The sequence below is a fragment of the Nomia melanderi genome, chromosome 11 (assembly GCF_051020985.1).
Source record: "Nomia melanderi isolate GNS246 chromosome 11, iyNomMela1, whole genome shotgun sequence".
NCBI classification, from domain to species: Eukaryota; Metazoa; Arthropoda; class Insecta; order Hymenoptera; family Halictidae; genus Nomia; species Nomia melanderi.
This window is the reverse complement of record NC_135009.1, coordinates 13,510,761-13,538,641: the sequence shown is the minus strand read 5'-3', so window position 1 is coordinate 13,538,641 and position 27,881 is coordinate 13,510,761. Positions and strand designations below refer to the sequence as shown.

Sequence of the window (27,881 nt, the reverse complement as noted above, 5' to 3'; positions counted from 1 at the left end):
CTTTTGCTAGAAATATTCAACACTCTTTGATAAAATATAGACAATTGTTGCGACTAATGTAACTAATTCAATAAATCAAAAGACAAAAGTATTGTACTATGGAATTATGAAGTTCAATATTGACACTTAGGCAACTAAACAGAACTACAACTACAACCTCCTCCATTATCTTCAATTGAACTCATTCAATTTTGTTAAAAACTGTTTTATAAAAGAACCATATTTGACAAATTTCAAATAATCCTACTTCAAGACTTACTAAACAACAAATAAACAAAATAAAAGTTAATACATTGCTAAGTGAAAAGTGGGAGATCCCATTCTGTTGGCTCAGTGTTAAACAAAAACTTTATCACAGTTTTCGTATCAACCCAAATGATGACTCAGAGTCACCTCCGACTGCAACTATACTGAACAATAGTTCACGTTTTTCAATGACTTGTAGACATTCTTTGAAACAAACTGAAAGATAGAACATATATAAGTTAAGAAACAAAGTTATTGTTCCTAGAGTTGAATGGTGAACAAGAGTTACCTCCAAGTACAACGTGTTAACCCTTTGAACTCCAGGTTGTCTTGTAATCTATCAGCAACTAATTTTTATTATTATTATTATTATTTTTATTATTTTATTATTTTTATAGTATTCAAAGCGAAAATGAGAAATGCTATAACATTTCTTTGACCTTTTATTCTCCTTCTTAGTGCAAAATTCGGATATGCGGAAAATCGAATAATTTTAGGGTAGTTTCTTTAAGATTCATTCAAATATCTAATATTATCCCAGGTGCAATATCAGGACCTACAGAGTTCAAAGGGTTAATAGCCGCCAAGGCTCAAGCAACAATCCAGAAGCAACAATCGAATTACCCTAAATCAAACGGGAAAGAACAATCGCTTAAATCGGCCGATTGGCTCGCGAGGGTAATGTGATTTAAACGTCACCCTAACGAGATCAGCGCGACCGACCCCAGTATAGCTGGAAGAGCCGCGACGCGTAGGGTGCGAACGATTAATCCGTGACTTCTCGTCGAAGGTCCGCGGCCCGGTCCTCGCAGGAGAAAACGAGAGTACGAGGGTCTCCCAGCTGTCGACGGGGCAGCGGCTGCACGTACAATATCGCCGCGGCTTTCGGGGGATCCAAGATGACGGTCCTTCCGTCCGTCCGTCGCGTTACTGCCGGGGGTTGCCTACAGGCACCGGGCGTCAGCTTGCGGAGGGAACGAAACGAACGACCTACGACCCTTGCCTCCGGCGCGACGGCGAAACCGGGAAAAACTGTTCCTTCGTTGGATTATTGGTGTATCAGCAATACGGTTCGATAGGAATCATCGGCAAAAAGAAGGTCGAACGAGTCTTATTGTTTTCCAGTGAGAAGGGACGGGCTGGAATGGCTTAGCCTAGATTTGGGCAACTATTCTTGGGGATGAACGATGGACGATCGAATGTTAGCTCTGTTTAATGCTAGAACTATTTACCTATTTAAATATTTTTTATTTTATAATTGGAGATGACGGAAGTGGGGATAAGATCAGAGTTAAATACAATGTTCATTCTTCCATGGAAAATTTACTATTAGCACTGGAACTACCGTAACAGTCGAAATGACTGGTTTCAACGTTTTTATTTCGTGATTAGAGATGACTCAGAAGTGGGGATAAGATCAGAGTTAAATACAATCAATGTTCATTCTTCTATAGAAAATAATTACTATTAACACTAGAACTATCGTGAGAGTCAAAATAGACTGGTTTCAGTTTTTCTGTTTCGTAATTATTGATATAAAAGCATTGAATATTCGAAATGATCTTGAAAGTAGTTTCACTTGAATACTATAATGAATGTCTGAAGGAATTGACAATAATCAATTATTACAATTTTTATAGGGATTGCATATTAACTGTATTAAATGCTCGGTAGTTCAAGTGTTAACAAGGCAACTGATAAGTCAAGGGACAAAAGTATTTTACTGTGAGATTCCACGTAATGACGTATTGTAAAGTTCGATATTAACACTTAGGCAACCGCCTAAAATGAACTATAACTACAAGCTCTTTCATTATCTTCAATTGATTTGGTTGAGAACTTTGTTTTGTAAAAAGAACCGTATTTGATGAATTGGAGATAATCATACTTCAAGACTTACTGAACAATGAAAGAAGAGATAGGTAAGTATCATTGCCTATCTACAAAAGGTAATACTTGATAAGTGACAAGTGGGAATGACCATTCGGTTGGCTACGTGTTAACATCGTCGTCTAGTTTTGGTATATATTTGGTACTTGAAACATTGGGAAGTTGATTGGTAAAGGAAACTTTTAATCAAGGATTATTATTACTATTAATATCAATAATAATATTGACATTAGAAATGAATTTTATTACTGTTACTATCAATAATAATATTGATATTAGAAATGAATATTATTACTGTTACTATCAATAATAATATTGACATTAGAAATTAATATTATTACTGTTAATATCAATAATAATATTGATATTAGAAATTAATATTATTATTAATATTTCTAATATTTCTACATTAGAAATCAATATTATTATCTCTAATATTTTTATATTAGAAATCAATATTATTACTATTTCTAATATTTCTATATTATAAATCAATATTATTATTATTTCTAATAATATTGATATTAGAAATTAATATTATTACTACTATTCCTAATAATATTAATATAGTTATAAGAAGATATTTAAATCAACTAAACTTAATCAAAGTTTGATTCATTGGATTGACAGGAACAGAAATAAATATTTCTATCCCGATTTAGGTTCCGCGATTAACGAAGCCCAGTTCGATCACATCCTCTTTATTTTTCACTTACGAATCTTACGGCTAGTTTTACATAAAATATAATTAATCGATACAACTGCGCATATTATATTCGTAACGCCGAGAAAAATATATTGCACGTATGCTACATCTGTGACGCTTGTTCGCGTCTCGGTGACTGCGGGAACCTACGGAACATCGGAGGGATAGGGGTACGAGGGAGAAAAATGCTTTCCCGCGGGATAAGCCCTCTCGCAACGATGCATTTGAATTCCTAAAAAATCCACCTCGAAACAAAGAAAGACAGAGACACGATGCTTCCTGCCAAGGACAGTTTTCGTTTCGATCTGTCTGTGCTTAATATCTTCGCGGATTCCCTTGAATTCGATCAACGAGCGCGATATTCGCGCGTGAAATGTCAAAGTTCGAGTTGCGCCATTAATCCTGATCACCTGAAGTATTGCTTCACCAAAAATCATTGAGTTCTCAGACTGTCTTCGACGATATTCTTCGGAAAACGCGAAGATTTAACACTAGATCTACCGTTTAACCCTTTGCACTCGGATGTTTTTCACTTGAAATGTTCAATACTTCCTAATCAGATGTACAGAAGATTTTTGAAAATTAATTTATCAAGGACTCATACATAAATTAGGGAACAAAACAATTTTCTTCTAATATTTCATGCGTTGATGCAGTATACGAAGATTGTTAAATACCAAAGTTTACAATTCATTTTAAATTAACCTTTAATTTAATCCTTTAAATTAATCTCGTCGGAAAATATTGAATGTTGAAATTAATACGATTCATATGTGAACCCTATAAAAATTGTAACAATAGATTATTCAGTTTCTTCAAACGTTCATTATATTATTCAAGTGAAACTATTTTCAAGATCATTTCGTATATCCAATGCCTCCAAAATCTCAATAATTATAAAACAAATAGAAACCAGTCATTTCGACTGGTACAGTAGTTCCAGTGTTAATCATCAATGCTTCTATATTTCAGCGAACAAGGCCGTGTCTTCTAACACTAGAACTACCGAACAGTCAGACTTTTCAAAATTTTTCTATAGAAACCGTCAGTGGTACAATTGAAGTTTCTATTGTACAATTCAGTTTGTCTATCGCTAAACCAATGTCTACAGTGCTTTCTCCAATAATTTTTCTCTAACAATCGTAAAACGAAGGAATCAGGAACGAATTTTGACCTCTGATAGTTCCAGTGTTAAAATCTGCAGAATTCAAAATATAAAATGTCGTTTCACGTGATCAAGCGAAATGGGACAACTCCGATTCACCATTACTCGAGAAAAAGTTGAAACTGCCGAAACATCTCGTTCCCATAAAAGACAAGTTCTCCGTTCTTAGAAAATCACGTTACAAATGTCGCGCCCTCGAAGAACGGCGGTCACGGACTCTCGAGTGACCCCGTTCAGCACCCTTCGATAAATGCACGGAACGCAAGTTCTTCCGTAAACGAACGACAATAGATCAACGAGGATCCGCACTCGTTCGCCGTACAAATCGCGAGACAAGAGAAAAATATATGAACGAACATTCTGCGAAATGTTCGACCCCCGTTCTCGATTCCGTGTCACACCCTGTATAAATTGCGCCGAGGTCGTGTCCTCGGCCGCTCGCCCGTAAAAAATATATACACAGCTATATCGTGGTTATTTACACGCGTACGAAATAAATAAGTTACGTCATAGAAATGTTCGCTAAGTAAACGGTGTGTCTATGCAAGAATATACCTCTAAGGGGGTAAGTAAAATGATTAACCGTCTATCGTTAATCGGTACACAATTAATACATATACAAATACATCCACAAAAATCCTCGTGTTTGTAACACTCTCAACATGTTCGCTACCAGTGTTTATCTCAGTGATATCTTTCATTGTGACATCCTGTTTGATCCAACGAATCCTCTGAATAAAATGGAAGAATGAAACCAAAACTAGCCTCATTGAGTTCATAAATATAATTTGAAATATATATATATATATATATAATTAATTTCATTTATGTGAAATGTAGGATTGTGGATGTTACAAATATGTGACTTTGGTAGCGAACGTGTTAAGTTCATGGTGGAGTTTCTTTACAGGAGGAGCAGAGATGGGCAAATTCATTAGCTCGGTTAACAGTAGAACTACTGAACAGTCAAGGTGGCTTAGATCTTTTTCTATGGAAACTCCAACAGTGCTACTATGTAGATTTCTATTGATTTACAATTCAGTTTATTGCTAAATCAATATCTGTAGCAATTTCTCAGAGAATTATCTGTAGTTTTCAGTAATTGTGAAAAGAAGAAGCCAGGAATGAGTCATTTTAACCTCTGGTAGTTCTAGTGTTAACGGTGTCTAATCAAGATGATTCTACTGCAACCTTCTAAACACACATTCAAGCATTGTTCGGTAAGAAATAAATGGCTGCTGTTATTGAGGTAACTGTAGCCTGCGTCGAATCCTTCCTCTGGAAAGTAGAATCATTCCATATGGTTTTATAGTCTAATAAAGCTTGGACTTCGTAAAGTCTTGTGTTTCACACGTGAATGTTAACACTAGAACTACCAGATGGATCAGAATGACTTATTTCTGATTTCCTCTTTAACGATTACTGCAAAGGTACAGACACTTCCATGGAAAATGATTAATGGAAACTAATTCAGTAATAGCAAAACTGAAATGCAACTGAGTTGAAATCTCAATAAACACACGCTTATGGTTTTTAGAGAGAAATTTGTAAAAGACAGTTGAAATGATCGGTAGTTCTAGTGTTGCACCATTTACTTCCCACCAATCAAATACGTGTTCAATGGAACAAAATCGTTGAAAGTCATATACACCGTTTTCTGGAGCAACAGTTTGCCCATGTCTGGTGAGTGATGGGTTCGTCTTCAAGGTACTCGCCTAGTCGAGTAAAAAAATATAAGAGGTTCGCTTTCTTTTCCAGGTGACGGTAGACGTGCACACGTAGCCGGGAAAAGCACGATGCTTCTCTAAGGATATTCTACTGCGTCCTTGTTTCCATTCTGCGCCATGAAACTGACCGTGTTCTTGAACATTCTTAAAGAAATATTTTCTTTCTTGCGCCGTCGAGGGTATTCTGTTTCTCTAAACGCTCCTTGGAAAGTGTCCTAGCCGTGGCCGTAACGAGAACAGAAAAACGACGTTTCCAATTTGAAAAGACGGCGATGGAGAGTAACTTGCTCAAGGTACGGGGCGATGGAAAAGTAAACTGTTTCTTAAATACATCTAATACGGTACACTTGAAGCAGCGAGTTAGATCTAATGACACTTAACACTAGAACTACGAAACAATTAGACTTTCCCATATCTTAAAACAAGTGTTTCAAATACATTACTTGAGATTTGAAGCGCCTGGTACTGCTGTGTCCGCAGAAATCTGCAGAAATGCAGAAATTTACTTAAGTAATCTCTCACAAAAGCGTATTCAATATAGTTGTAGTAACAGTGAAATATAATAGTTTTCAAATGGGCCACTTTGACCCACCTGGTAGTTCTAGTGTTAATCTGAAGTGGTGATTTAGGTCTGGATCAAGTTCGTTTCTTCCCTAAGCGTTTGGTTAAGTCTAGCTAGAACTAGTTCTTTAAGTTAGACGAGTAGTAGATAGAGATTTGAGTCTGGGTTAAATCTACAGCTTGGACATCGCATTCCCTTTTGAAGCCTGACAATTGCTTCGGTGTTACTTCACGGGGGGGCGTGAGAGCTTCTCTCTGAAAAACCACAAGGAGACAATAGGAGGTAACAATGAAAACGTATCTTGCAATTTGTAATACTCAAAAACTCAGGTCCTCGACATTTGGGTTACGGCCACGTGTACCCTAACTCTCGATCCGTCTACTAATATCTTCAGGAACTTTCGTTATCTTCTTCGATACATCATCTGATAAGGCAAACGACCAATCCTCCATGCTGAAGACACCTCTCGACCCAGCGAGACAAGAGGGACCTGAAGCGTTCTAAAATCTCCGCAGAAGTGAATCTCGAATTCTCCCAAATCCAAGAGACATCTCGCAACGGGTATCGTCATTGAACGGACGTCATCTGAAATTCTATTCGCCCTGGCCATCTTTGGTGAGAAGAGGAGCCAAGGTATACAAGGTTTCACAAAACTGAACGCTCGTGTGCGAGGCACATTAGACGGAGCTGGTTTTTGGTAGCGGTTTCAGCTTCGTTTCGCGTCGTTGCTCGTGGTACTCTTGGAAACAGGGCACGATGCACAGGTTCGCCTGGCATTCAGGGCAATGGTACTTCGTCTTCCGTCGAAGAGGTCGCAGCGACCTGCCACGGGCGTCCATCGGGTTCCAGCAATGATTGCAGCCTAACGCTGGTCCTGGACGCAACACAGGACAATGGCCCAGCCTCTGGTCTCCTCCCATGGTTTCTCTAGTCTCCCTGCTTGTTGTCTGCAACATATTCACAAACGTCAACGACAGTGACAAATTTTGAATAGAGTCCCATTGGATTACTATTATATATACTATAGAATGTGATGCAGTTTTTAACGTAGCTTTAAAAAATACAATACAGTGTTTAAAGGAAAGTGTACACAGAGAGAAATGTTTTAGAGTATAGAAAGGATTATTGGCTTGAGCGAATCACTTGTGCAATTAGAATGTAGAGTCACAGTCAGAATTGTCAGTTAACACGTTGACTGCCACGAGACTTTCTAGCGTTTTATAATACTTATATTCGAATAACAAAGGAAAATGATATTGAAAATAATTATTAACGATATGATCACAGTAGTCATATTACACTATCTACTTATGTTATCAAATATTTCTATTTAACATCAATCTTTCTATTGCAACTGTTCTACAGTAATTTATAATCTCCAGTCATCAATGGCATTCAACCTATTAAAAAGGTCAAAGCACCTTATACTAATCTTTCTTTCTCATTTCAGTATTGACGTTCAATCATTACAACCAGACAACTATCCAACTCGCAGTAAGTGCTTGCTACTTCATCATCTACTCTTCTAAACCTCCATGTCCCTAACACCATCCATTTCCAGTGTATCAATTAATACCTGAGGCGAAGAGGAGCTTCGTCTAAGCTCAGTGGTCTTCACTCTGAGCCCAGACGTGGACCCTCCAGTTTCAATGTGAATGACCGGTGGTTCCTCCGACGTCTCTTGCTCTGTTTTCACAACCGGTGCCGGTTCGACGACGATCGAAGGGCTGGTCGTCCTCCTGGGGAACTCTGGGTTCGAGTGCTGCCTGTGGATCCACACGCTGCCGCCGGCAGGCTGTTGCTGACTAGACAAGAGCGGATGAGAGTGTTGCTTGGTCAGGTAGGACGGTTGTGGCACGGTCAACAGGTTCGTCGAGGTGGTCACCGCCAGCAGACTGGACTGATTCACTAGGATGGACTGCGGCGGCGGGGAGACCCGCGGTTCCTCCCAGCTTCTGGACGTCTGCGGCAGGTTCAGTGTCGGCGCAGTCACGTGGATGGACGAGGAGACGATGTGCGGCGAGGATGTCTCGCTGTCCGGCGACAGGTGGTTCGGCTCCTTCTTCACGCGCGGCTGGCGCATCAGCAGCCGGCACCTCTTTGGACCCGCTGGCTTGCACACTACTAAAATGGAGAAAAGTTTCAGATGAAGGAATTCCAATTTCGGTGCCAAACGTGCTGGGGAGACGCTTTTACCTGGCTATGGAGGAGGGTTGCTACTGGTGTACTGAGAAATAGGTGCAGGTGTAGGATACACTGAATTCTGTTTTTATAGAAGTCTCGATTCAAGAGAAGTTATTCCTGTTTTATAAGAGTCGTTTGATCTACAAGCATCTGAATCAGTGTTTCCCAATGTGAAACTAATTTCTCAATTTGAAATTTGAAATGTCACTTCATATATTGCATAATATTTGCGCTCGTGAACGAAATAGCAAAGATATTGTAATAAATATTATAAAAATATTGTAATATATATAATTTATAGTTACAATATTTTAATATATATATATATATATATATATATATATATATATATATAATATTTATATATATAATATTTATATAGGATCACCATAAGAAATATGTGACGCCGGTAGCGAACATGTTAAATTATTCTATAACGAGTACCAATGAATAAGAATGGTTGTACAGGAATCTCAGTACACGGCGATCGCTTATATGCAGGCACAGATTGACGTTGCGCTCCGCTAGAATAGATCTCGCAAGATTTTAAATAAAGCTTTATTTTCATTGACAAAATCGCTACATAATTAAGATCTAAAAAGACGGATATCTTACGTGAACGAATTTACGCCCGGCCAGAGACGGTCGTTTTGATTAGCTCTCCCAACGCGTTTCTCGCGCGTCTATTATTCCTCAAGACGTTATACGTAACATCGACACAACAAACTCGATCCTCTTCATAGAAAATTCGTATCAATTAAACTAGTCTCTCGCTCGGCTGACCTACGACCCCCGCCCCGTAATCCGTCGATCGGGTGCAAGTGTACAATTGCGATCGACAGTTTCTCAACATTTCGTATTCGTCTATTGCTCTCGTACAGGTGTAAACGGAAATCGGCGGAACGCGTTGGATACATTGTCGATAAAGTAAAACGATCGATCGCGGATGCTGATAACGTATCAGTTGAAAAGCTCGTGCGCTTCGAGTGGGAACCTCGCCTGGGTTCGTCGAACCGTTTCGCGATCCAACGATCGCGGGACAATTCTGGTTTCGTTCGAAATTGGGAAAAAGAGGAAGACGATTAAAAGATCGCCGTTCGCGTCCTGGAATTAAGTACGTAGAAAACAATGCGGTGGAAACGTGGCCGAGACGATTTCAAATGCAACTGTACAAATCATGCAACGTAAACGATACTCATTCGCACGAGGGATGGATCAATTGTGCTCGGATGATCGGTGATATTTACATTGTTTAAGACGTTAAGCGCCGTGCGGGTCACTGGTGACCGACGTTTAGAATTTGAGATCGTGACATGCGAGGTAACCGATGTGGAATGAAATGTTTGACGCGTTGAATGCCGAATGATTTTACGGAACAAAGGAAGAAGAAGAAAATATAATATCGAAGCATTCGATTGAATTGCGTTAGGTTACTTTGCTAAATGTCGTCACCTTAGTGTTGTTTCTAATATGGAACAGTTTTCAATTAATCTCGAAGTAGATATTATTCCTCTGCAATTAACTATTAACCCTTTGCGGACGAATGTCGGCATTTTGCTGAGATCAAACTTCCATGTTTGCAATATTCAGTTGTGAACAAATGATTTAACTGTTCGAAGAGCAAGAAATCAGTACATAGTTTCCTTATTCTCTGACTTAAGCATTCAGTGTTTAATTTAGCAGAATTTATATTATATGTATAATTTATATTATATAACTTAATATTATATATAACTTTATAATTTTGCAAATCAAATCAAGTGGTGACTGAGAATCACCTCTCGAGTGCAAGGGTTAATTCAGTGAATTATAGTAATTCGATTTGGTTGGGGTCACCGGTGACCCCGCGGCATTCAACGTGTTAATAACGTAACTAAGTTGATAACAGTGTAACGCAAAGGTTCTAACGCCAAATAATGAATAATTTTACTTTTCTGTGCTACAAAGAATAACTCCACGGGAGAATAGTCTAAATTTTCGTGGCGCTTAACGTGTTAATCGTTTGAGTGCGGGTCTTTTAAAAAACCCGGTCGAGAAATGCCAAGCGGCGCGATCGCCTTTCGTTTCAGCTCAGAGTGTCGCTTCCTATTTCCACGTGAAAACATTCTAAATAGCGCGATCGTGTCTTTCCGTTTCTAAGCAGGCGATAACAAAACTAATTAGGAAGACGAATAAAGTTAATTTGATTCTACGAACCGATAGGCTGACATTTTTAGGCGGTGCGCCGGAGAAGCGCGATCGCGCTGCTCGGCAGTCAAACGGTTGAATTCATTACCCCTAGTTCGGAATACTAAAAGGGATGCGCGCCCTTTAATTTATTCTAACGCCCTAATCGCTTACAAAGTCGAGGACAGTTCACTGGTACTGTCAACGTAACGGAACAAGTTCGTTTCCTAAGCAGCGTCTCCGTTCGAAACGAAACGAGAATAGCTTCGACTTGAATGAAATAGACAGGTGGTCGTATCGTGGAGCTGTTTCTCAATACATGCATTACTTTATTGTTCTTATAAGTTAGTAATAAAGCCGTACACATGTAACAGAACAATTTCGTCTACATATTACGTCCCTTAATGCGTAAATAGAAAAACATCTTTGTACAAAACGTTGATAGCCGCTTATTTTACACTCCGAATGTGACAGAGTTTATCAAAGAAAAGAAGAAACAGAAATCAATGGAGCATCGTTAACAATGGTCTCAGATCTCGCCGAAATGTAAGAACAATTGAAATGCCACGCATTTGAATTTCTCGTACCCTGTAACCTGTTACACCTATGCACCGGGTGTACCGAAAAGATCGTTTCAACATTGGTACATTAACGTCTCGACAGAGATTGTCCGAAGACAAATGAATATTCGTATTCGTAGAAGTTATCGAGTATAATTACCGTAGAAAACTTGGAAAGTCCCGCGAGTAACCTAACCGTGATAATTTTCAGTTGACTTTCTCGAGGACCGTTACTAATGGAACAACCGGCAACAATCAATCGTAACACATGTATTGACGACGAGTCCTGTTCTACTCGAGTCTGTTCATAGATGAATAATCGTTAGCTTCCGTAGGTCTGCGTTAACTGTGTGCAAATACACATGATATATTCTTCTAGCTAATAATTTCATATGGCTACTTTACTCGCTATGTACAAAACTGTTTTTTTGCGGCGTCGGCGGCGTGCCGGCTGAAAAATATTGGACGAACGAAATGGTTCCGCTGTTCGTTTGTCTCGCGAACGGAAAATGGCCGGCGCACGCCAACCGTTGGATTCTATTCGAGACCGTCCGCGTAGAACCCGCTCGGTGATAGGACGTCAATTAAAAAACCGTGAAATCAACAAATAAAGGAACACATCATGAAATCACTAACGAACGTGCTCTACCACGTCGTACCGGTTCGGATTTCAAACGATACGCGCCTCTCAACCGAAGGAACCTTTTCCAGAGCTTGACCTGTTCCCAACCGGAAACGCCGGTTGGCATAATGTGAGTAAAACGGCCTACGCGAACGTGTCGTTGATGCGCAACGTAGAACTCTTCAACGCTCTGTTATACAAATCGGATATTCAACTACAACGAACGATTCGATTCCTTTCCCCTTCGAATAAATAAAAGATAAGTCAAGTGGAAAAAAAAGACTGTTTTACCAGTAACAGTTCCAAAATCCAGAAGTCAACGAGTTCCAGCATTAGATACCGACGACATCTTTCGTTACACACGTGTACCTCAATATAAAAAATCTCTGGTGTATAAAGGTCAACCGACCACTCCCCCCACCCCCCTCCCTATCAGTAATCCCACTCGAGATCCGTGTTATTCAAAGCTTCTTAAAGGTACGTACGAACTAGGCAAAAAAGATGTCTAAAAACTGTGTTTTCCCTGCGTTCGACAAGTTTACGATGGTTGCATACGTTTCCTTTCCCCCATAGTTGCGACGCGTTCAGTATTAGCCCGAGACCACGCTCCGGCATTGACCTCCGAGATGATTCATGGTAGTCACCGGACGATGAATTTATCACCGGGATGCCTGAACGCGGAGATCTTAATACTTTTCAAGCTCGTCTATACAACTGATACCGGCAGTCGCGTTGTGCCCGGCTCACATCGCGTTGTAATTGACGCCGTGTAAATTGATCGGCATCGTTGTGCTGGGCAACGCGTAGTCCGTGTGCCTACTGTCGATGTAGCCGCTCAACATCGTGTGAGGACTGTGAGTGGTCAGCATTGTATGCGTGCTGTGAGTATTGTGTGTGCTGTGCGGTGTGGTGGGCGGTCCCATCGGCGTAGGACTCTGCGAGTTAACCGGCTGAGCGGACTGAGCTGGCGGTGGCGAGGAGTTCACTTCTTGTTTGACCCTTGACTTCAGGCTCGGCCGGTTGTTCGGGTAACCGCGCTTTTTGTACTCGAGCCATAGCGTTCGGTTGTTCACGCCGAACATCCTGGCCGCCTTGCAGAATCCTATGCCGCCGTACCGGACAGCGTCTAACGCTCTGATAAAATTCTCGTCCGCTTGCGGGTTTGTCGATCGTTTCCTTTTAATAGCGGTCTGCGGACTGGCGCACGGGCTCTGGCAATTACTGGGACACTGAACAGACGGTGACGGGCCGCTCGACGACGCGTGCTGCAACGTCCCGTGCGACGAGTTCGGGTAATTCGTCAGGGCGCAACTAGAACCAGTCGTGCTGGTACCGGAGTACTGATCGCTGATGGTCGAGGAAGCTGTTATTTCAGGCGTGGTAAAAGCTGATGACGCTTGGATCGACAGATTCGTTTGACACGAGGACAGAGCGAAACGTGGATATGTGTGCTCCATAATAGTCCATTGCAATCCTGCGGAACAGACCGGTTCATTTTTGGTCAGAGCACAGGAATTAGTTCGGCTGGCTATATATGTATGCTTTCATTAAATGCAACGATAAGTACTAATTAAATGTGTGTTATAGTCATGTATGAGAAGTGTAGGCAGATTAAGAAAATGATCTTGTGGAACGGTTGGAAATATTCTGTGTAGCATAATAAGACGAAGATGTTAAAAATAGTATATATATATATATATATACATATGTGTATATATATATGTATTTGATCATGGTAGACAGAATATCTTTAGAAAGTAATTGACGTACAAGGCAAATCTGTTGTAATTGAATTGCTCTTGGAATTATATTATAGAATTAGAGTAATAACTGTCTAGTCGAAATAAAAAGTAATGCTTTATGCTACTGTGTGTGAGAAAAGAAGGAACAATGCTAAGCTGTAAGCAGAAAAGAGTAGAAAGATATATGTAAAAGTCTGTGAATGTAATGATATATATATGGAAATACTGAGGGCAGAATGTGGCATGGCACAGATACATTTTAAAGCACATTATCTTCCATTTTGGGATATTCAAAAATGTGTATAACTTTGTTGAATTGAAGGACAGAGCAAGGCACACATACACACTTAACAATGTTAAAAGGCCGATTTGACTGTCCTCTGAAGAACATTATACATTGTGTGCTATGTATCTGTGTACCATGATGAATTTCATGAATGAGACTAGCCTTGAAACTTTGCACAACTAATTTTCATTTTTTTTTCCCCGGACTTTCGCTCTATTTTCATGTCAAACGTCTGTTGATTTTCCTTGTGCAGTACATTTAAACGCATCTGTGCCAGCATATAATGTGTGTAAGTTTTGTTTCTTAACATGCAGTTTCAATACCCACCACACTCAGTGTAGATCGCACGTAACTACCAAATTACAAATGTATTTGTGTGAAAGATACATTTCATGCACTGTTTGATACATATTAAAATATTCCTTCTAAAATTTAATAGTGTTCTTACATGGAACTAATAACTTTAAACCTACAGTTGTACGATATATTAACAAAAGTATTGTGTTTCTCATTTTTGAACAATATTTTACACTATTTAACGTGTGATTTATTGCACGTCTTTATATACTGAGTGTCATAAACACTAATGTCATTTCTAATATTACCACTAATGATACAATAATTAAGAATTATAAAAAAGATACGATCTGTTTCAATAATTATATTATAGGTCATGCAGCATAAAAAGAAGAAGCAATAACTTTAATTAATGAAACGTTATCCTTTTTATATGCACTAAATTTTCCTAAACGTATATAAACCCTTTTCTTAGATCATTTTAGAGCTCTGATTAAATTGCTTATAATAACATCAATCTAACTGTATACATAACAGGGAACTTACTTACCTTGATGCGCAGGTGGTTGTGATGAAACTGAACTCTGTGGAACATTTCCTCCTGATTGTTGACTTACATCCTGTATTGAACCATCGCTTTGTGCCGGTGTTGCAGCAGAACTGTTCTCCATATTGCTCATCTAAAATGCATCGCGCCGTGAAACACTCTTCGGTTATTTAAACTTTTAAAGCTATGTTTATATTTAATTTATAAATCAGTAAAAATATGAAAATTGTGTATATACATATACGAATGTATATGCTTACAATTGATATTTGATCTTCATCAATACTGCCTTGCGATTCTGTATTAGTATTTACAGGTCTCCTTAGATTTTCACCAGTTTCTTGTGAGACAATCAAAGGCTCTGGTTTTACAATATTGGTAGCAACTAAAGTGATTTCATTAATCTCTTCTGGTTTATCGCCAGACCCAGATGTTGACCCTGTGGATGATTTTCTTAATCTTTTTCTACGAAATGATGGTGATAGTGGAGATGGACTAGGGGAACAGGATTCTCCACGATCCCCTCCTCCTGTTTCACTACTACCACTTGGCCACTTTGTTAAGGATGCTGTGTGCATTTCCGCTAGCCCCTTTATTTTCAAACTTTCTGCCGTCTATTCAACGAAATACAAACAAATACATTACCAACATTTCCATAAAATAATTACAATTCAAAAACTGTACATACCTTTATGATTGACGGCAACTGATCCTGTGATATGTTTACTTCACCATAATACATAAAATCGACCATGATCTTTAAATCAGAAAATTTTACATCCTTTAATATAACAATCGGATGCTGACACGGATTAACAGTGAACAACGACTGAAAGTATGTACTGCACGCAGACAACACAACTTTGTGTGCTTGAAGTTGTCTGCCTTCGGCAGCCAGTGTCACGTCCACCAGAGTCTCATTGTTCAACAAATTCGAGAACACCGAAATGAAATTCGGCTGATGATTGTTCCACCGCAAACAGAACTGCTGCATCGACATTTCAGTAAACTGGCGAACAACCAGGAACGATAACTATATCTGTAAAACCATTAATCTCATTGTAAATTTCATTCCTTCCATCTTGTAAACAAAATCAGTAAATACCAATGAAACGCTACAAAGACGAACAATGATTCGTGACAAGTGCAACTGTTGTTATCAAAAAAACAATTGTAAACCCCGGTCGACATACGGCGGCACTTAAACGATGCACGTAAAAGGTGATCTATGTTATTGTTCTAACACGATCGGGACGGTTTTCTCATTGACACAAACTCCAGTCGGATTTGCGTGTTCACCCCACGATCAGGCGGGTTGTCATTCTCGAAAAACGTGCGAACCGCCCGTCAAATCGATGAGACGCGTTGCGTGGTGCGTCTCGGGAGCACGAAAAACAAACGAAAAAATACACGACAATACGGTTACGATCGCTCGGCGCATAACAAATATAGACCTACCACGGGGATGATCAGGGGGAAAGGACAAACGTTGGAATTGCTCACTTGGTTCGTGCGGAGGTCCCCCGATGATTAAAATCACTGTCAAGTAGCACCGACTGAGTTATCGCCAGGCTGTTCCCAGATTCGTCGGTCCGGTCTGTTTTCAATTAGGAAAAACAGAGTTCACTCGCCGCTGCCATGGATCCGACGAAATTTTCCACACAACAGACTCACCAGTGACGCTTGTGTAATTCACAAATGACGTCATAGACGAAAAATGACGAGACCGACGCGACTCACGTCAAACCTTCTCAAAAACTCGTGCCGACGTATGTTTTGACGTATCGCGACGAATTTCTCATGCAATCGACAAATACGAGATCTTATCAACATGCGTCCTTAGAAAATCTAACTTGATCAATATAGCGGCTGGCCGATAGTGACATCTGGCGAGGATCTGTCAACCACGACGCTTATATCTTTCCATGATACTTCTCTCGCAGCAGAGCAATCTTTTTAATACGAGCATTTTGGGCTGCACGTATAACGCGCGATATTAATAAAATCGTTCGTCGTGTAAGTTAATGCTAAAATAGTCGTGGATAACCTCCAAATTGAAACGAACCGTGGTTTATTGAAATTATAAGTACTTTACTTCATCACAAAGATTACATCGTGGATATGTTCGATAATACAATTGGATATGTTCCATTTCACACAGTGCGACGACAAGAATTGCTATTTAATCGATAAAAATTAAATAAATACGTATAAACCTCCATCGTCGAACCCGTTCGGCTCGGGGCAAAAGAGGATCGAGAGAATACTGCCATAAACCGAATCCGTCAACGGTTTCTTCATTTTGTACGTGATAGAACTATAAGTGTATACTAATAAATCGATCCAAGAATTTTTACAGATTTGTCCCGTGAAACGTATACTCGCTTATCGTAGAGAAATCAGTGCGTTTTTGGTTCTGCGTTATGTTCGTATTCGTTGTATATGGGAATCTTAAAAAAAAAAAAAAAAAAACAGAGAGAGATAGAGAGAAAGAGTAAGAGAGAGAGAGAGAGAGAGAGAGAGAGAGAGAGAGAGAGAGAGAGAGAGAGAGAGAGAGAGAGAGAGAGAGAGAGAGAGAGAGAGAGAGAGAGAGAGAGAGAGAGAGAGAGAGAGAGAGAGAGAGAGAGAGAGAGAGAGAGAGAGAGAGAGAGAGAGAGAGAGAGAGAGAGAAAGAGAGAGATGGAATAAAAACGAAATATGATATGTATATACGTATACAAATACTGAGGTATTTCATTTACAATAAATCGTAGAAATGAAGTGCGCGTTGATCCATGCTACTTTCCGACATCGCTCGAACACTTAAGGAACTCAGAAATTGAATTTTCATCGAATTGCGCTCGAGGAACGGTTCATAGTACAAGAACAAGAATTTCCGTAATCTCCCTAAACTGCGAATGGACCCTTGTTTTTCGGGGTGTTGTACTTATTGTTACGTAACAATTTTAATTTGACTCGTCAAAGTTCTCATATAACAATCTGTTACCATAAATTTTGATATAGCTGTATACAGGGTGTTCCGTGAAACGCGAGCGCGTCCTTGAAACTGTCATCAACGGTCCATTTACCATCTCGCGCGACGATTAAATAGAAACATTCCCGTGGATCCGATCGATCGTCCGATCCGTCGAAATCCGAGGAACGGGAACCACCGAGTTCGCGTCCCCGTTTCACGAAACACCCCCTCGATCTATAAATTTTCTCTCACGAATCTGATTTCTATAAACCATCGCTTACTTTCGTCGTCTGTCATTTCATTCACGGAGCCACACGCTGCGCGGCATGGGAGCCGCCTATGTACAAGGGTGTTAACGAGCCCATCATCCGTATTTCGAACTTCTGTTAATGATAGAAATTAAGATTATTAATTAGATGTAAATGAGCCGCAGGTGATATGACAAGATATGTACGAATTGTATATGGACTCCACGAGGGATCGCTCCGTTCCGCGTGAAGTCGCGAACACCTTCGGAGCAAACGTTCATTTACACGCGTCTCGTTAACGTCTAAATGAACCTCCGTTCGAGAAAACAAGTAGATATGTAAGTAAGTACACACATTTATACGCCACCGTAACACCAAACTGTCATGCAAGAGTACAATGATTCATAAGGAAATGGATATCAGCACGGCGGGTTAAATTTGAAGGACGGGGAGGAGGAAGAGGAGGAGGAGGGTCAATGTCTGATAAAGGATCCTTTGATAAGTTTCTAACCGCAACGTAATTACTGGTGCGAAAGAAAGGAAACGAAGAATTTGGAATTATCCAACGCATTCGAACGCCGGGCGGGTTCTCCTGTGTTGCACGTTCGAAAACCAAGGGATTCCGGTGGATGTTTTCAGTTTAGTAGGCTTTCACTGTTAGGCCGTGGTTTAGTGACCAGATTCTGTAAGGCTCTTATTTCGTTTTCCGTTAGGTTAGGAGGTCCGAAGAGAAACTCCCTACGAGAGCTCGGGTTGGACAGAAGCTCCTGCATGTTCTCGTTGGTTAGCACCAGATAATGCAGTGAGGTCTGAGTTAAATTTACTTTCCTAGCTAAAGTCCCAGTCACGTGGACATCGTCGATCCAGAAGTATGGCTCCCGTTGGGCTTCGCGATACAAAAGAAACACGCTATCGGGGGAGTACAGTATAGCCCATCCGGCGCAGTACGCGGGATAACGTTTACCAGGATACTCCTGGGGCGAGACCCTCCATTTCGAGCGCCAGGACCTCTTCACGGTGGCCATGGAGAGGAGGTCGCAGAGGATCAACCTCCTGGCGCCCCACGGTGACAGGTCGCGCGTCAAGAAATCCAACATGGCGGGAATATGAACAAAAACATCGTCGTCTAATTTTAGTATATATTTGGCACCTGGAACAATGGGAAGTTGATTAGTTAAGGAAACTATTGATCAAGGATTATTTACGTTAATGTGTTAGAATAATCAATGATCAAAGATTCTATGAGATTATTTTCTAAGGACAGAGTAAAGAGTATGATCATTAGATCATTTCTATGTCCAAAGCTGTTTCTCTTAACATGTTAACCATGGTGGTGACCGGAGCTTCCAAATTGCTTGAAAACAATTACAAGAATATTGCTATTGAATCGAAATATTAAGTAACACATGAAGCTAGATAATGTCATACCGAAACATTCATTATTATTTCTAATAAAAATATTATTATTAATAATATTATTTCTAATAGAAATATTAAGTAAGACACGAAGCTAGATAATAGCGTAATATGAGCAGTGTGATACCAAAACATTAATAATTATTTCTAATACTATTTGCAGTACAAAGGAATAAATCTTGCTATGACGAAACGCTCGAGATTCTCGTAACAGTCAACGCGTTAACACGAAAATCTTCACCGTGTTTCCGTAGAGCTATCCTTTTGCAGCAAAGAAAAGCAGGAATAATTATTTAGCGTTACAATCCCTGTCATTAACCATTTTCATAATTCGAAAACGTCAGTCATCAGTGCCTATGGCGCTCGACACATTCGCTACCACCGCTAATTTCGCTGACGGCCTCCACAATTATATTTTCTTCAATCCAACAAATCTAAAGAAAACATTCAATGAAACTGAGCCGAGTCATCGAGTTCCTAAATACAATGTAGTCTCAAAATAGCATTAACTCCATTTTCACCGTGTAAAATCCAAAATTAGTCACAAACACGCGACGCTGGTAGCGAACGTGTCAACGTTAGCCGTACCCATAAGAAAACCGCTTACTTGGACAATGATACGTAGCCCACTTCAACGCCATCACATGCTTGTAAGTCATGTTTCTGTAGGCATCGCGAAAGTTGCCTTGTATCAAATCTTTGTATTTCCTATTCTCCACCTCGAGGCTGGTCTGATGCTCATCGGACGAGCCGACTAGAAAGAGGAGCACGACGTCCGTCGACTGTTGGCCCCACGTCTCGCGGACAACGTTCCTCTTGAGGAAATTCTCGGGCGCCGAGTGGACGAGCATCAGCAGCAACGGGTGCGTCCGGTTGCACGGATCGTGGTTGATCGTGAACCTGAAATCCTTTATGTCGATCAGGCTCGATTTGTCACCGAACGGAAGTTCGTTCAGCAAGTACGGCTGGGGGGAGGGCGTCACGTTCGCGGGGAACAGCAACAGATAGCCGGGCGCTGTCGCGCCGCCAGCGTACGGCGTCATGGGGCCGTCGATGCGCAACCAGAACGAAAAGCATCCAGTCAGGGCCAAGGCGACCACGAAGATCAGGGTCCATGGCGACGAAGCGGATGCATGAAGCCGCCGCTTATCCAGCATACTAACGAGACCCTTTCATCATACGCGTTTCAGCCTGGCTGGAAAAAGGGAAGGCACTCATATTTCTCGTGGTTGTGTTACGCTCTCCGATGGGGACCAACATGGAGGACATTGGACGCGAGGGCGTTCGGTTACTCAACGCTTTATCTTTTATTCGAGTAATTATTTATTCGAGGAATTTTCATATTTGGAACAAGTCGCAAATAAATGACTGAACCCTTTGCGGACGAAGATACCTTGAAGTATAGGAAATTATACATCGATTGCTTAGATAATTGAAAAAAGAAACGTACTGACTTCTTGCTATTCGAGTAATTAAATCACCCGTCTGTGACTTAGCATTCTAAATATGAAAACTTCGTCTCGCCGAAATGCCGACATTCGTCCGCAGAGGGTTCATTACTTGAATGGCAAGTGTTATAGTTCCCTTTTTTATCATTGTTGACGCGTTCGATGTATAATTTAGCTTCGAATGTTGCAAGCTTCATGTACTTTAAAGAGTCTTCGTCTGCAAAGGGTTAAACATTTGTTGAAGTAACCGTTGAGTTACTTAACGCTTTATCGGTAGATTTCTCTGATAGTACCAATTAGTTGAAGTGAATATTCTAAGTTATTTTCCTGTGGGTGGTTTGGAACATTTGTTGAAGTTAATGAGTTTTCTTGAATGTAAATTCTGTGGAGAATAATAAATAAGATACCTCTCGATCGTGAAATAATACTGTACTCAGAGAAAAAGAACGTATTGTCGACACTGATTTTGAAAACAAATGGTGTTAATCAGTGTTAATTATTATACTTCAGAGTGGACATGAGCATGGAATATGCCTAGGACTTTTATCTTCTCGATAAATTATTAACGATAAAGTAGGTGCATCGAAGATAGTTGAGAAATAAATCGTAAGAGGTTAACCGCTTGCAATCTCCGGCAGAAGACGGGGCCGCCTCGCATCTGACCCGTGATAAAGTTCCTTTGTTGAACATTTTTTATATATCGTGTATCACTGGTTGAAGTGGGAACAATATACGCTTACGCATCTTGAACCACTGACGTATTTTGCGCATATATAATATTAACCTCTCGTCCTACAACGAGTGAGACTCGCGATGAAGATTTTCAACGTGATTCAACAAATATATATATTACTTAGTTAATTCGAATTCGAAATATTAGGTCTACCGGAAAGTTCTGTCCGTTCTTGGATTCAAAGAAAATACATTTCCCATACACTTATTAATATTTATTGAACAATATAATTTCAATCCTTACTAATGACCCTTTCCCAGCGTGAAGGTAATTTGTGGACCCCATTTCTGTAGAAAGACTCATCTTTGGAAATTTGAATAAATTTCTAATAAATATTATTCCGCCGTAATCAACTATTATACTTAACACTAGAACTACCGAGCATTTAATACGATTAATATGCAATTCCTATAAAAACTGTAACAATATTTTCAGTTTCTTCAGACACTCATTATAGTACTCGAATGAAACTATTTATTCTCAAAATCATTTCGAATATTCAATTCGAAGATATCAATAATTGCTAAATAAAAAAATCGAAACCAGTTATTCTGACTGATACTCAGATATGCTTAGAATTTTTATTTTTTTCCAATAAATTATTAACGACAAAGTAACCGTATCGATAAGAGTTGAGAAAGAAATCATTAAGCAAGTAAGCAAAGTACTGAGAAATAGGAGAGGCGTCCGATTATTTCTCAGGTTTCAAGTAAGATAACTCATTGTTTATTCGGTGACTCGTATTCGCGTTAAGCGTTACTAAACTCGACAGCGTTAAGCGTGAAACCTCGTTGTCGGTGTACCGACGCGTTTAGAGGCGGCTCGGGTCACCGGTGACCCGTATTCGCATTACAAACGGCTCAATTAATGTACGAGTTGATTACACATTTATTTTCAGTACTCGAGTTTCAAAGGTGGCGACGGACAATAAATGCTACTGGAAACGAAGCTAACTTCTGTTATCAGTTAGCAATTGATGACATTTCTACGGTTCATTAGCGTGATGAGTCAGGAATCGTTTGTATTCCGATCTATAAACTGATGAATAAATACAGTGTACATCGTCTCTACGTAATGAATTGTGGTAATCGATTGTTTTTAACCAATATTTCTAGCTGTATCTCATTCTCGAATTATAATAATATAAAGTTACAAAGTCGAATTCCTTATTCTTTCTGTAAGTTAGAAATATCGGTTTGATTGATCATTAAAAATGTATCGATACAATCACCGACACTCGCGTTTCCAGTAGCTGAAATGTGTTAACACGCCGCATTACGATTTTAGAGATTTCAGTTATAATTATATTTACATAATGAAAATGAAATTAGTCCTACAGATACTGTTCTTAGAAGTTATAAACTACAGTATATTTAGGAACTCAATGACTCGTTTCAGTTTCATTTCTCGAACATTTTGGTTAGAAGAGTTATTGGATCGAAGAAAATCTGAATCTTGAATCTTAAAGAAACTACCTTAAAATCATTCGATTCTCCGCACATCAAAATTCTGTACTAACAAGGAAAATAAGAGATCGAAAAAATGTTATAGCATTTCTAGTTTTCTACAAAAATTAGTTGCAGTTGCTGATAGATTACAAAACAACCTGAAGTGCTAAGGGTTAACTCGTGACCGGTGAACAACGTGTTAACCCATTGCACTCGAGAATATTTTTCTCGATGAATATTCATTACATTCCGATGAAATGTCAATGATATTTTTTGCAATTTACATAAAGAAATACCTCGCATAAATTACGCGACAGAACTGTTTTATTCCGATGTTTTATGTGTTCGTACATTACATAAAATTTGATATTGAACTTTCAATTTTACAATGTTCTCGGGTCGAATCAAATGGCGACCGGAAGGCGCCTCTCGAGTTAATTGCGCACATGCCTCATTTTCGGGGAAACTACACAATTGTCGGATTTTCTACAATTTTCTCAAAGAATCAAAATACACAAGTGAAATTCGTTTTATCGATATTAATTGAAGCGTATTAACTCAAGTATCCGTTGATTTCCGTTAACTCTTTCACGTACGGTGACACCAACGTGGTGCCATTCGCATCCCGTTTATTATTTGCGGTGACCTCAACGTGGTGCTATTAGAAATTACACGTATTATTAAATGCACGTATTACACGTATTTACGCGTATCATTCGACAAAAAGCAGATAAGTTTATCATGTTGTAATGAATTTTATATTTGTACATTTTAACGAACAACTTTGCAAAAAGTTCCGGCGACAGGGAAGGAAATTTTTGGGAACCGTGCGAACGTGAAAGTGTTAAGACGTGAGTCAGGAATAAATGTGAACGTGTAAATGGTAACTATGTCCGGCTCGCGCTACGCGCTTCTCCGCGAGTGAACGCATTGAACAGATAACGATAGGAAAGTGAAAGTGTTCGGCGAGGCCGATTACCGATTTTCTTAACTGCCTCGAGCCGACGATTTCGCACCACTCTAAGGTCTCGGTTATGACATCGGAACGCCGGCTGAACCTCCTTGAAAGGCACAGGACGGACTAATAAGAAACTTACCGAGTGCATCGGCAGAGCAGAGAAACTACCGATAAGTACTATCATCTGCCATAGCAACGAATAACCGATGACGCACTGATAGATAAATTGTGAAACATACGAAACATTCAACGTACAAAGCTAAATTATATATTAATTGCTTAATTAATAGAAGAAAAGGAAACTGCGGTCTGATCTCTTGCTATTCGACTAATTAAATCATTTGTTCAAGTTAGTCTTCATGAATATTTCATCTTATCCTAACCATCGCAAAGGGTTGATGTGTTAACGATAATGAATAGAATGAATGAATAATGAACTCGAATCAAATTTAATGTTTTCTTAAATACTGTAGTAATTAGCGAAGTTGCATAGCTAAGTGTCTTCACAAAAAAACGAGATTTCTCGTTATCAGTGCGCAATGAGTTAATAGCGAGTCTATTTTTATTATTTTAAATAGATAATGAATTCGAATCAAATTTAATATTTTTTAAACACTGTAATTAGCGAAGTTGCATAGCTAAGTGTCTTCACAAAAAAACGAGATTTCTCGTTATCAGTGCGCAATGAGTTAATAGCGAGTCTATTTTTATTATAATGTATTTTAACATATTGAATGCCATGGGGGTCACCGGTGACCCCGACCAAATCGAATTGCTATAGTTCACTAAATGAAACGACGATTATATGAAAACAATTCTATATTGTAAATAATGCTTCATAATACAGTGGCATTCAGCTAGATGAACGTGGAATAGTAATGCAAATCAATCAAATGATTTAATATTATATTTTTTCCATTCGGCGTATTTTCCTCTGTGAAATCGTGCGGCGTTCAACGTGTTGAATAGATAATTCGAATGAAATTTAATATTTTTCTAAGTACCATAGTAATCAGCAGAATTACATAGCTAAGTGTCTTTATACTTAATTAAAAACCTCTCGTTGCCAGTACGCAATATGTTAATAATCTCGTTAGCCTTGCTTCATATAGTCCGTGTGGTGTAAGGTAAAAATACATCGTTTCGAGTGAGCGCCAAGTCGACTATCACCGTTTAGTTCAATTAATAGTTTGATATTGACTGTCTCAGTGATGTCAACGGTTTCCTCTGAAATTTTGACAAATTTATCGAATAACCTACAAACCGTAGAATCAGAAAATTGTTTTTAACTTATCGAACTATCAACTATAAATCTCAAAATAATTTACTAACATTCACTGGTCGGAAATCATCGCATGAAAGCAAGGTAAAAATACATCGTTTCGAGTGAGCGCCAAGTCAACTATCAACGTTTAGTTAAATTAATAGTTTAACATTGATTGTCTCAATGATGTCAACGGTTTTCTCTGAAATTTCGATAAACATCGAATGACCTTCAAACCGTAGAATCGGAGAATTGTTTCTAACTTATCGAACTATCGACTGTGAGTCTCAAAATCATTAATCATCACACGGTACTGTACACAGTCGAAAGAAAAGGTAAAAATACATCGTTTCGAGTGAGCGCCAAGTCAACTGTCAACGTTCAGTTCAATTAATAGTTCAATATTGATTGGCTTAATAACGTTAACGGTTTTCTCTGAAATTTTGATAAATATCGAATGACCCTCGAACTGTCAGAATCGGAGAATTGTTTTTAAACTTATCGAATTATAGACTATGAATTTGAAAATAATTCGCTAACGTTCACTGGTCGGAAATCATCGCACGAAGGTACTGTACACAGTCGAAAGAAAACATTGGGAATGTATTTCTGGCTCGTGAGTTTCAGCGTAGAGACTGTCAAGTACGAAGGAATGTTATAGTCTCTTAAGCCAACTTCACACGATGATACACGTACTCGCTGTCCACACCTAGCATCGTGAACTGCAGATTGTGCAAATGTAAGTGCATGCGAGATACGTTATCGGGAATAAAATATTCGATTGGGAAAATGAATTCAGTGGTTTTTTCTCAACAAATTTACCATTTGCGAGCAAAAAGTAATATTCTTCGTGCACTACCTTATGACTTGACGTCTTTGTGGCAAAGAAGGGGTACTTCAAAATGGCGGGGAAATTTTCAATTACGAGTAGGTCCTTAATTGATACGATTAAAGCGCAGTTTTTTCAAATTTTTTAAATACTCTTCTTATTTTTAAAAGGAATTATAAATATGCTGTTTAGTTGCTCTAGTCGCTAATAGTTCTAGCATGATCAATGACTTTCGTTGTTATAAACGGATTCACTTAAGCCCGTGGTGATAAGAACTATCGGAGCATCTAATATTCACACGTGTATCTGTTCAAGGTCATAAGAAATGGAACTGCTGTGTCATAATAACAGTAATGCTAATAGTCTCTAACTCTAACAATGACTTCTAACAGTAGAATTTGAAATACAGTGAAATAAGATTTATAAAAGACCAAGGAAAAATATAATATAATTTAACATTTCTCGAAAATCTATTTAATCTATCCTCGAATTCTTCCTTACACGAAATGAGTTAATTAGTATCTCAATCCATATATGTTAAAAATTATTTAATTTATTTACTAGAAACTATTAGATACCATAAAACATTACGTACACCCTATGTGTTTCGACGTCTATACGTTGCGAGGTTCCCTACATGTGTACAAACACCTGGCCACATACGTTAACGGTTCGTATAAGAGATAAAAAACCAGTTTTCAATTGACGTTACTCATTAACTTCTCTGTTTGTTTTGACGTGTCATGCGAGCAGTAACAGCTCCTCCCGAGGTTGTTCAAATAATCCACGGTTGCACGCGTGCGAACCATGACAGAAGGAAGCGAAGAACCATAGAGTGTTTTCGGTATCGAACTAGGCGAAGTTTAGAAAGCAGTCGCGGACGTAAATAAAACTTTCACCGTCGGCATTCCCATTAGATAGAATTCGAACGCTTCGAGAACGTTTCCGCCTGGTGTTCCAATATTATTCGCTCGCGGCCGCGACGCACGCTGACTGGTACTATGTTTCCCCTAATAAACTTTAAAGAACGCCAGTAGCATGATCCGCGATAAATAATTGAACAAGAGCAGCGTACACGACCGAGGCTCGACCGACTGTCGTCGACTCGATTATCGTTCCCCACTACGAGTGTCGTTCGGTGAACGTCTACGCTCTATTAATTGTCAAATGCCAAAACGAAAACACACCGTCGCACCGAATGAATATTTCATAGAAACCCACCTGGCACAACGGCGAAACTCAACGTTCGGACGTTCGATTTCGTTTCAATCAGAGTGTTGACAATCGGGTCTTAAAAGCCCAGTGAACGAAAGGTAAAAACGGCAGACGGAAACGTACGCTCGGAAGAGGAGTGAAAGAGAAAAACAACAAATAGAGCGACTCGAGAGATACTCACAACTCACGTGCGGCGAGAAAACTTCAGAAATGCGTGTGCATCCGTCGAGCGGTCGGGTACTTTGTTCCCCGCATTCGGGGAGAGTGTTGTCGAAGGCTGGACGCCGCCGAAACGCGATGCGGTCACAGGAGGATTTTGCGGTTATGTCAGACCACCGCGTTGTCGATGATCCGCCGCGTTCGGTCGCGGCATATTACACACGGACCCGTTCCCCGGTGGCAGAGTCGCAGCGTAGCCGCGCGTCAAACGCGCGAGAATCCACCGCGTGGTGCTTCAGCAGTTCTCTTTCTTTTTTTTCCTGACACCCCTCATCTTTTCCTTCCTGTTTGTTTGTTTAATCGGCCGCCCTCACGCAGATCGGACACCGACGGACCATGTGTATGAAGACTCGGTAGGAGGCGAAGCCGCGGCACGACGCGTATTTGACATAGGCGAAGCGTGGTTTAGGTCTTAGGATAACGGGTGACATGATGGACCTTCCGGGA

At 39.6% G+C, this 27,881-nt stretch overlaps 2 protein-coding genes and 1 long non-coding RNA gene across 15 annotated transcripts; 1 reads left to right on the top strand and 2 right to left on the bottom strand.

The window, feature by feature from the left end:
• Window positions 1-2,821: 2,821 nt before the first annotated feature.
• Window positions 2,822-16,352, bottom strand: BtbVII (BTB-protein-VII). 5 transcript variants are annotated; one of them, XR_012999744.1, is made up of 8 exons: window positions 16,204-16,352; window positions 15,389-15,739; window positions 14,961-15,314; window positions 14,704-14,833; window positions 7,873-8,420; window positions 6,327-7,243; window positions 6,178-6,218; window positions 2,822-5,949 (listed from the first exon to the last, which is right to left on the bottom strand). XR_012999744.1 is itself a non-coding variant. In XM_076372312.1 (6 exons), the coding sequence occupies exons 2-6, from the start codon at window positions 15,698-15,700 to the stop codon at window positions 6,974-6,976; spliced, it is 1,614 nt and encodes a 537-aa protein (XP_076228427.1). In that variant the 5' UTR covers window positions 15,701-15,739; window positions 16,204-16,352; the 3' UTR covers window positions 2,822-6,973. The 5 variants fall into 5 exon arrangements, 2 of the variants coding, with proteins under 2 accessions (XP_076228427.1, XP_076228428.1); XR_012999742.1 differs by having other exon boundaries at window positions 6,178-7,243; XR_012999743.1 differs by having other exon boundaries at window positions 2,822-6,218.
• Window positions 16,353-16,770: 418 nt separating this feature from the next.
• LOC116432166 (beta-1,3-galactosyltransferase 5) lies at window positions 16,771-27,874 on the bottom strand. Of its 9 annotated transcripts, XM_076372318.1 has the most exons (5): window positions 27,397-27,874; window positions 19,928-20,515; window positions 18,869-19,054; window positions 17,938-18,039; window positions 16,771-17,150 (listed from the first exon to the last, which is right to left on the bottom strand). In XM_076372318.1, exons 2-5 carry the CDS (start codon window positions 20,475-20,477, stop codon window positions 17,122-17,124), a joined length of 867 nt encoding a protein of 288 aa, XP_076228433.1. In that variant the 5' UTR covers window positions 20,478-20,515; window positions 27,397-27,874; the 3' UTR covers window positions 16,771-17,121. The 9 variants fall into 9 exon arrangements, with proteins under 9 accessions (XP_076228433.1, XP_031844501.1, XP_031844497.1 ...); XM_031988641.2 differs by lacking the exon at window positions 16,771-17,150 and having other exon boundaries at window positions 17,208-18,039; window positions 27,397-27,872; XM_031988637.2 differs by lacking the exons at window positions 16,771-17,150; window positions 17,938-18,039 and having other exon boundaries at window positions 18,536-19,054; window positions 19,928-20,511; window positions 27,397-27,873.
• LOC143175105 (uncharacterized) lies at window positions 25,061-26,461 on the top strand. Its single transcript, XR_012999745.1, has 2 exons — window positions 25,061-26,098; window positions 26,171-26,461. It is a non-coding gene; the product is annotated as an uncharacterized LOC143175105 (long non-coding RNA).
• Window positions 27,875-27,881: the final 7 nt, after the last annotated feature.

What these genes read in the sequence shown, in the direction of transcription:
- BtbVII (XM_076372312.1), bottom strand. Translation starts at nt 15,700, where the DNA reads ATGTCGATGCAGCAGTTCTGTTTGCGGTGGAACAATCATCAGCCGAAT. An exon ending in ATGAAGATCAAATATCAATT is followed by an intron (nt 14,834 to 14,960) that starts GTAAGCATATAC and finishes GATGCATTTTAG; the next exon opens with ATGAGCAATATGGAGAACAG. An exon ending in GAAGCTCCTCTTCGCCTCAG is followed by an intron (nt 7,244 to 7,872) that starts GTATTAATTGAT and finishes AATATGTTGCAG; the next exon opens with ACAACAAGCAGGGAGACTAG.
- LOC116432166 (XM_031988637.2), bottom strand. Translation starts at nt 20,477, where the DNA reads ATGCTGGATAAGCGGCGGCTTCATGCATCCGCTTCGTCGCCATGGACC. An exon ending in GGCTACGTATCATTGTCCAA is followed by an intron (nt 19,055 to 19,927) that starts GTAAGCGGTTTT and finishes CCATTGTTCCAG; the next exon opens with GTGCCAAATATATACTAAAA.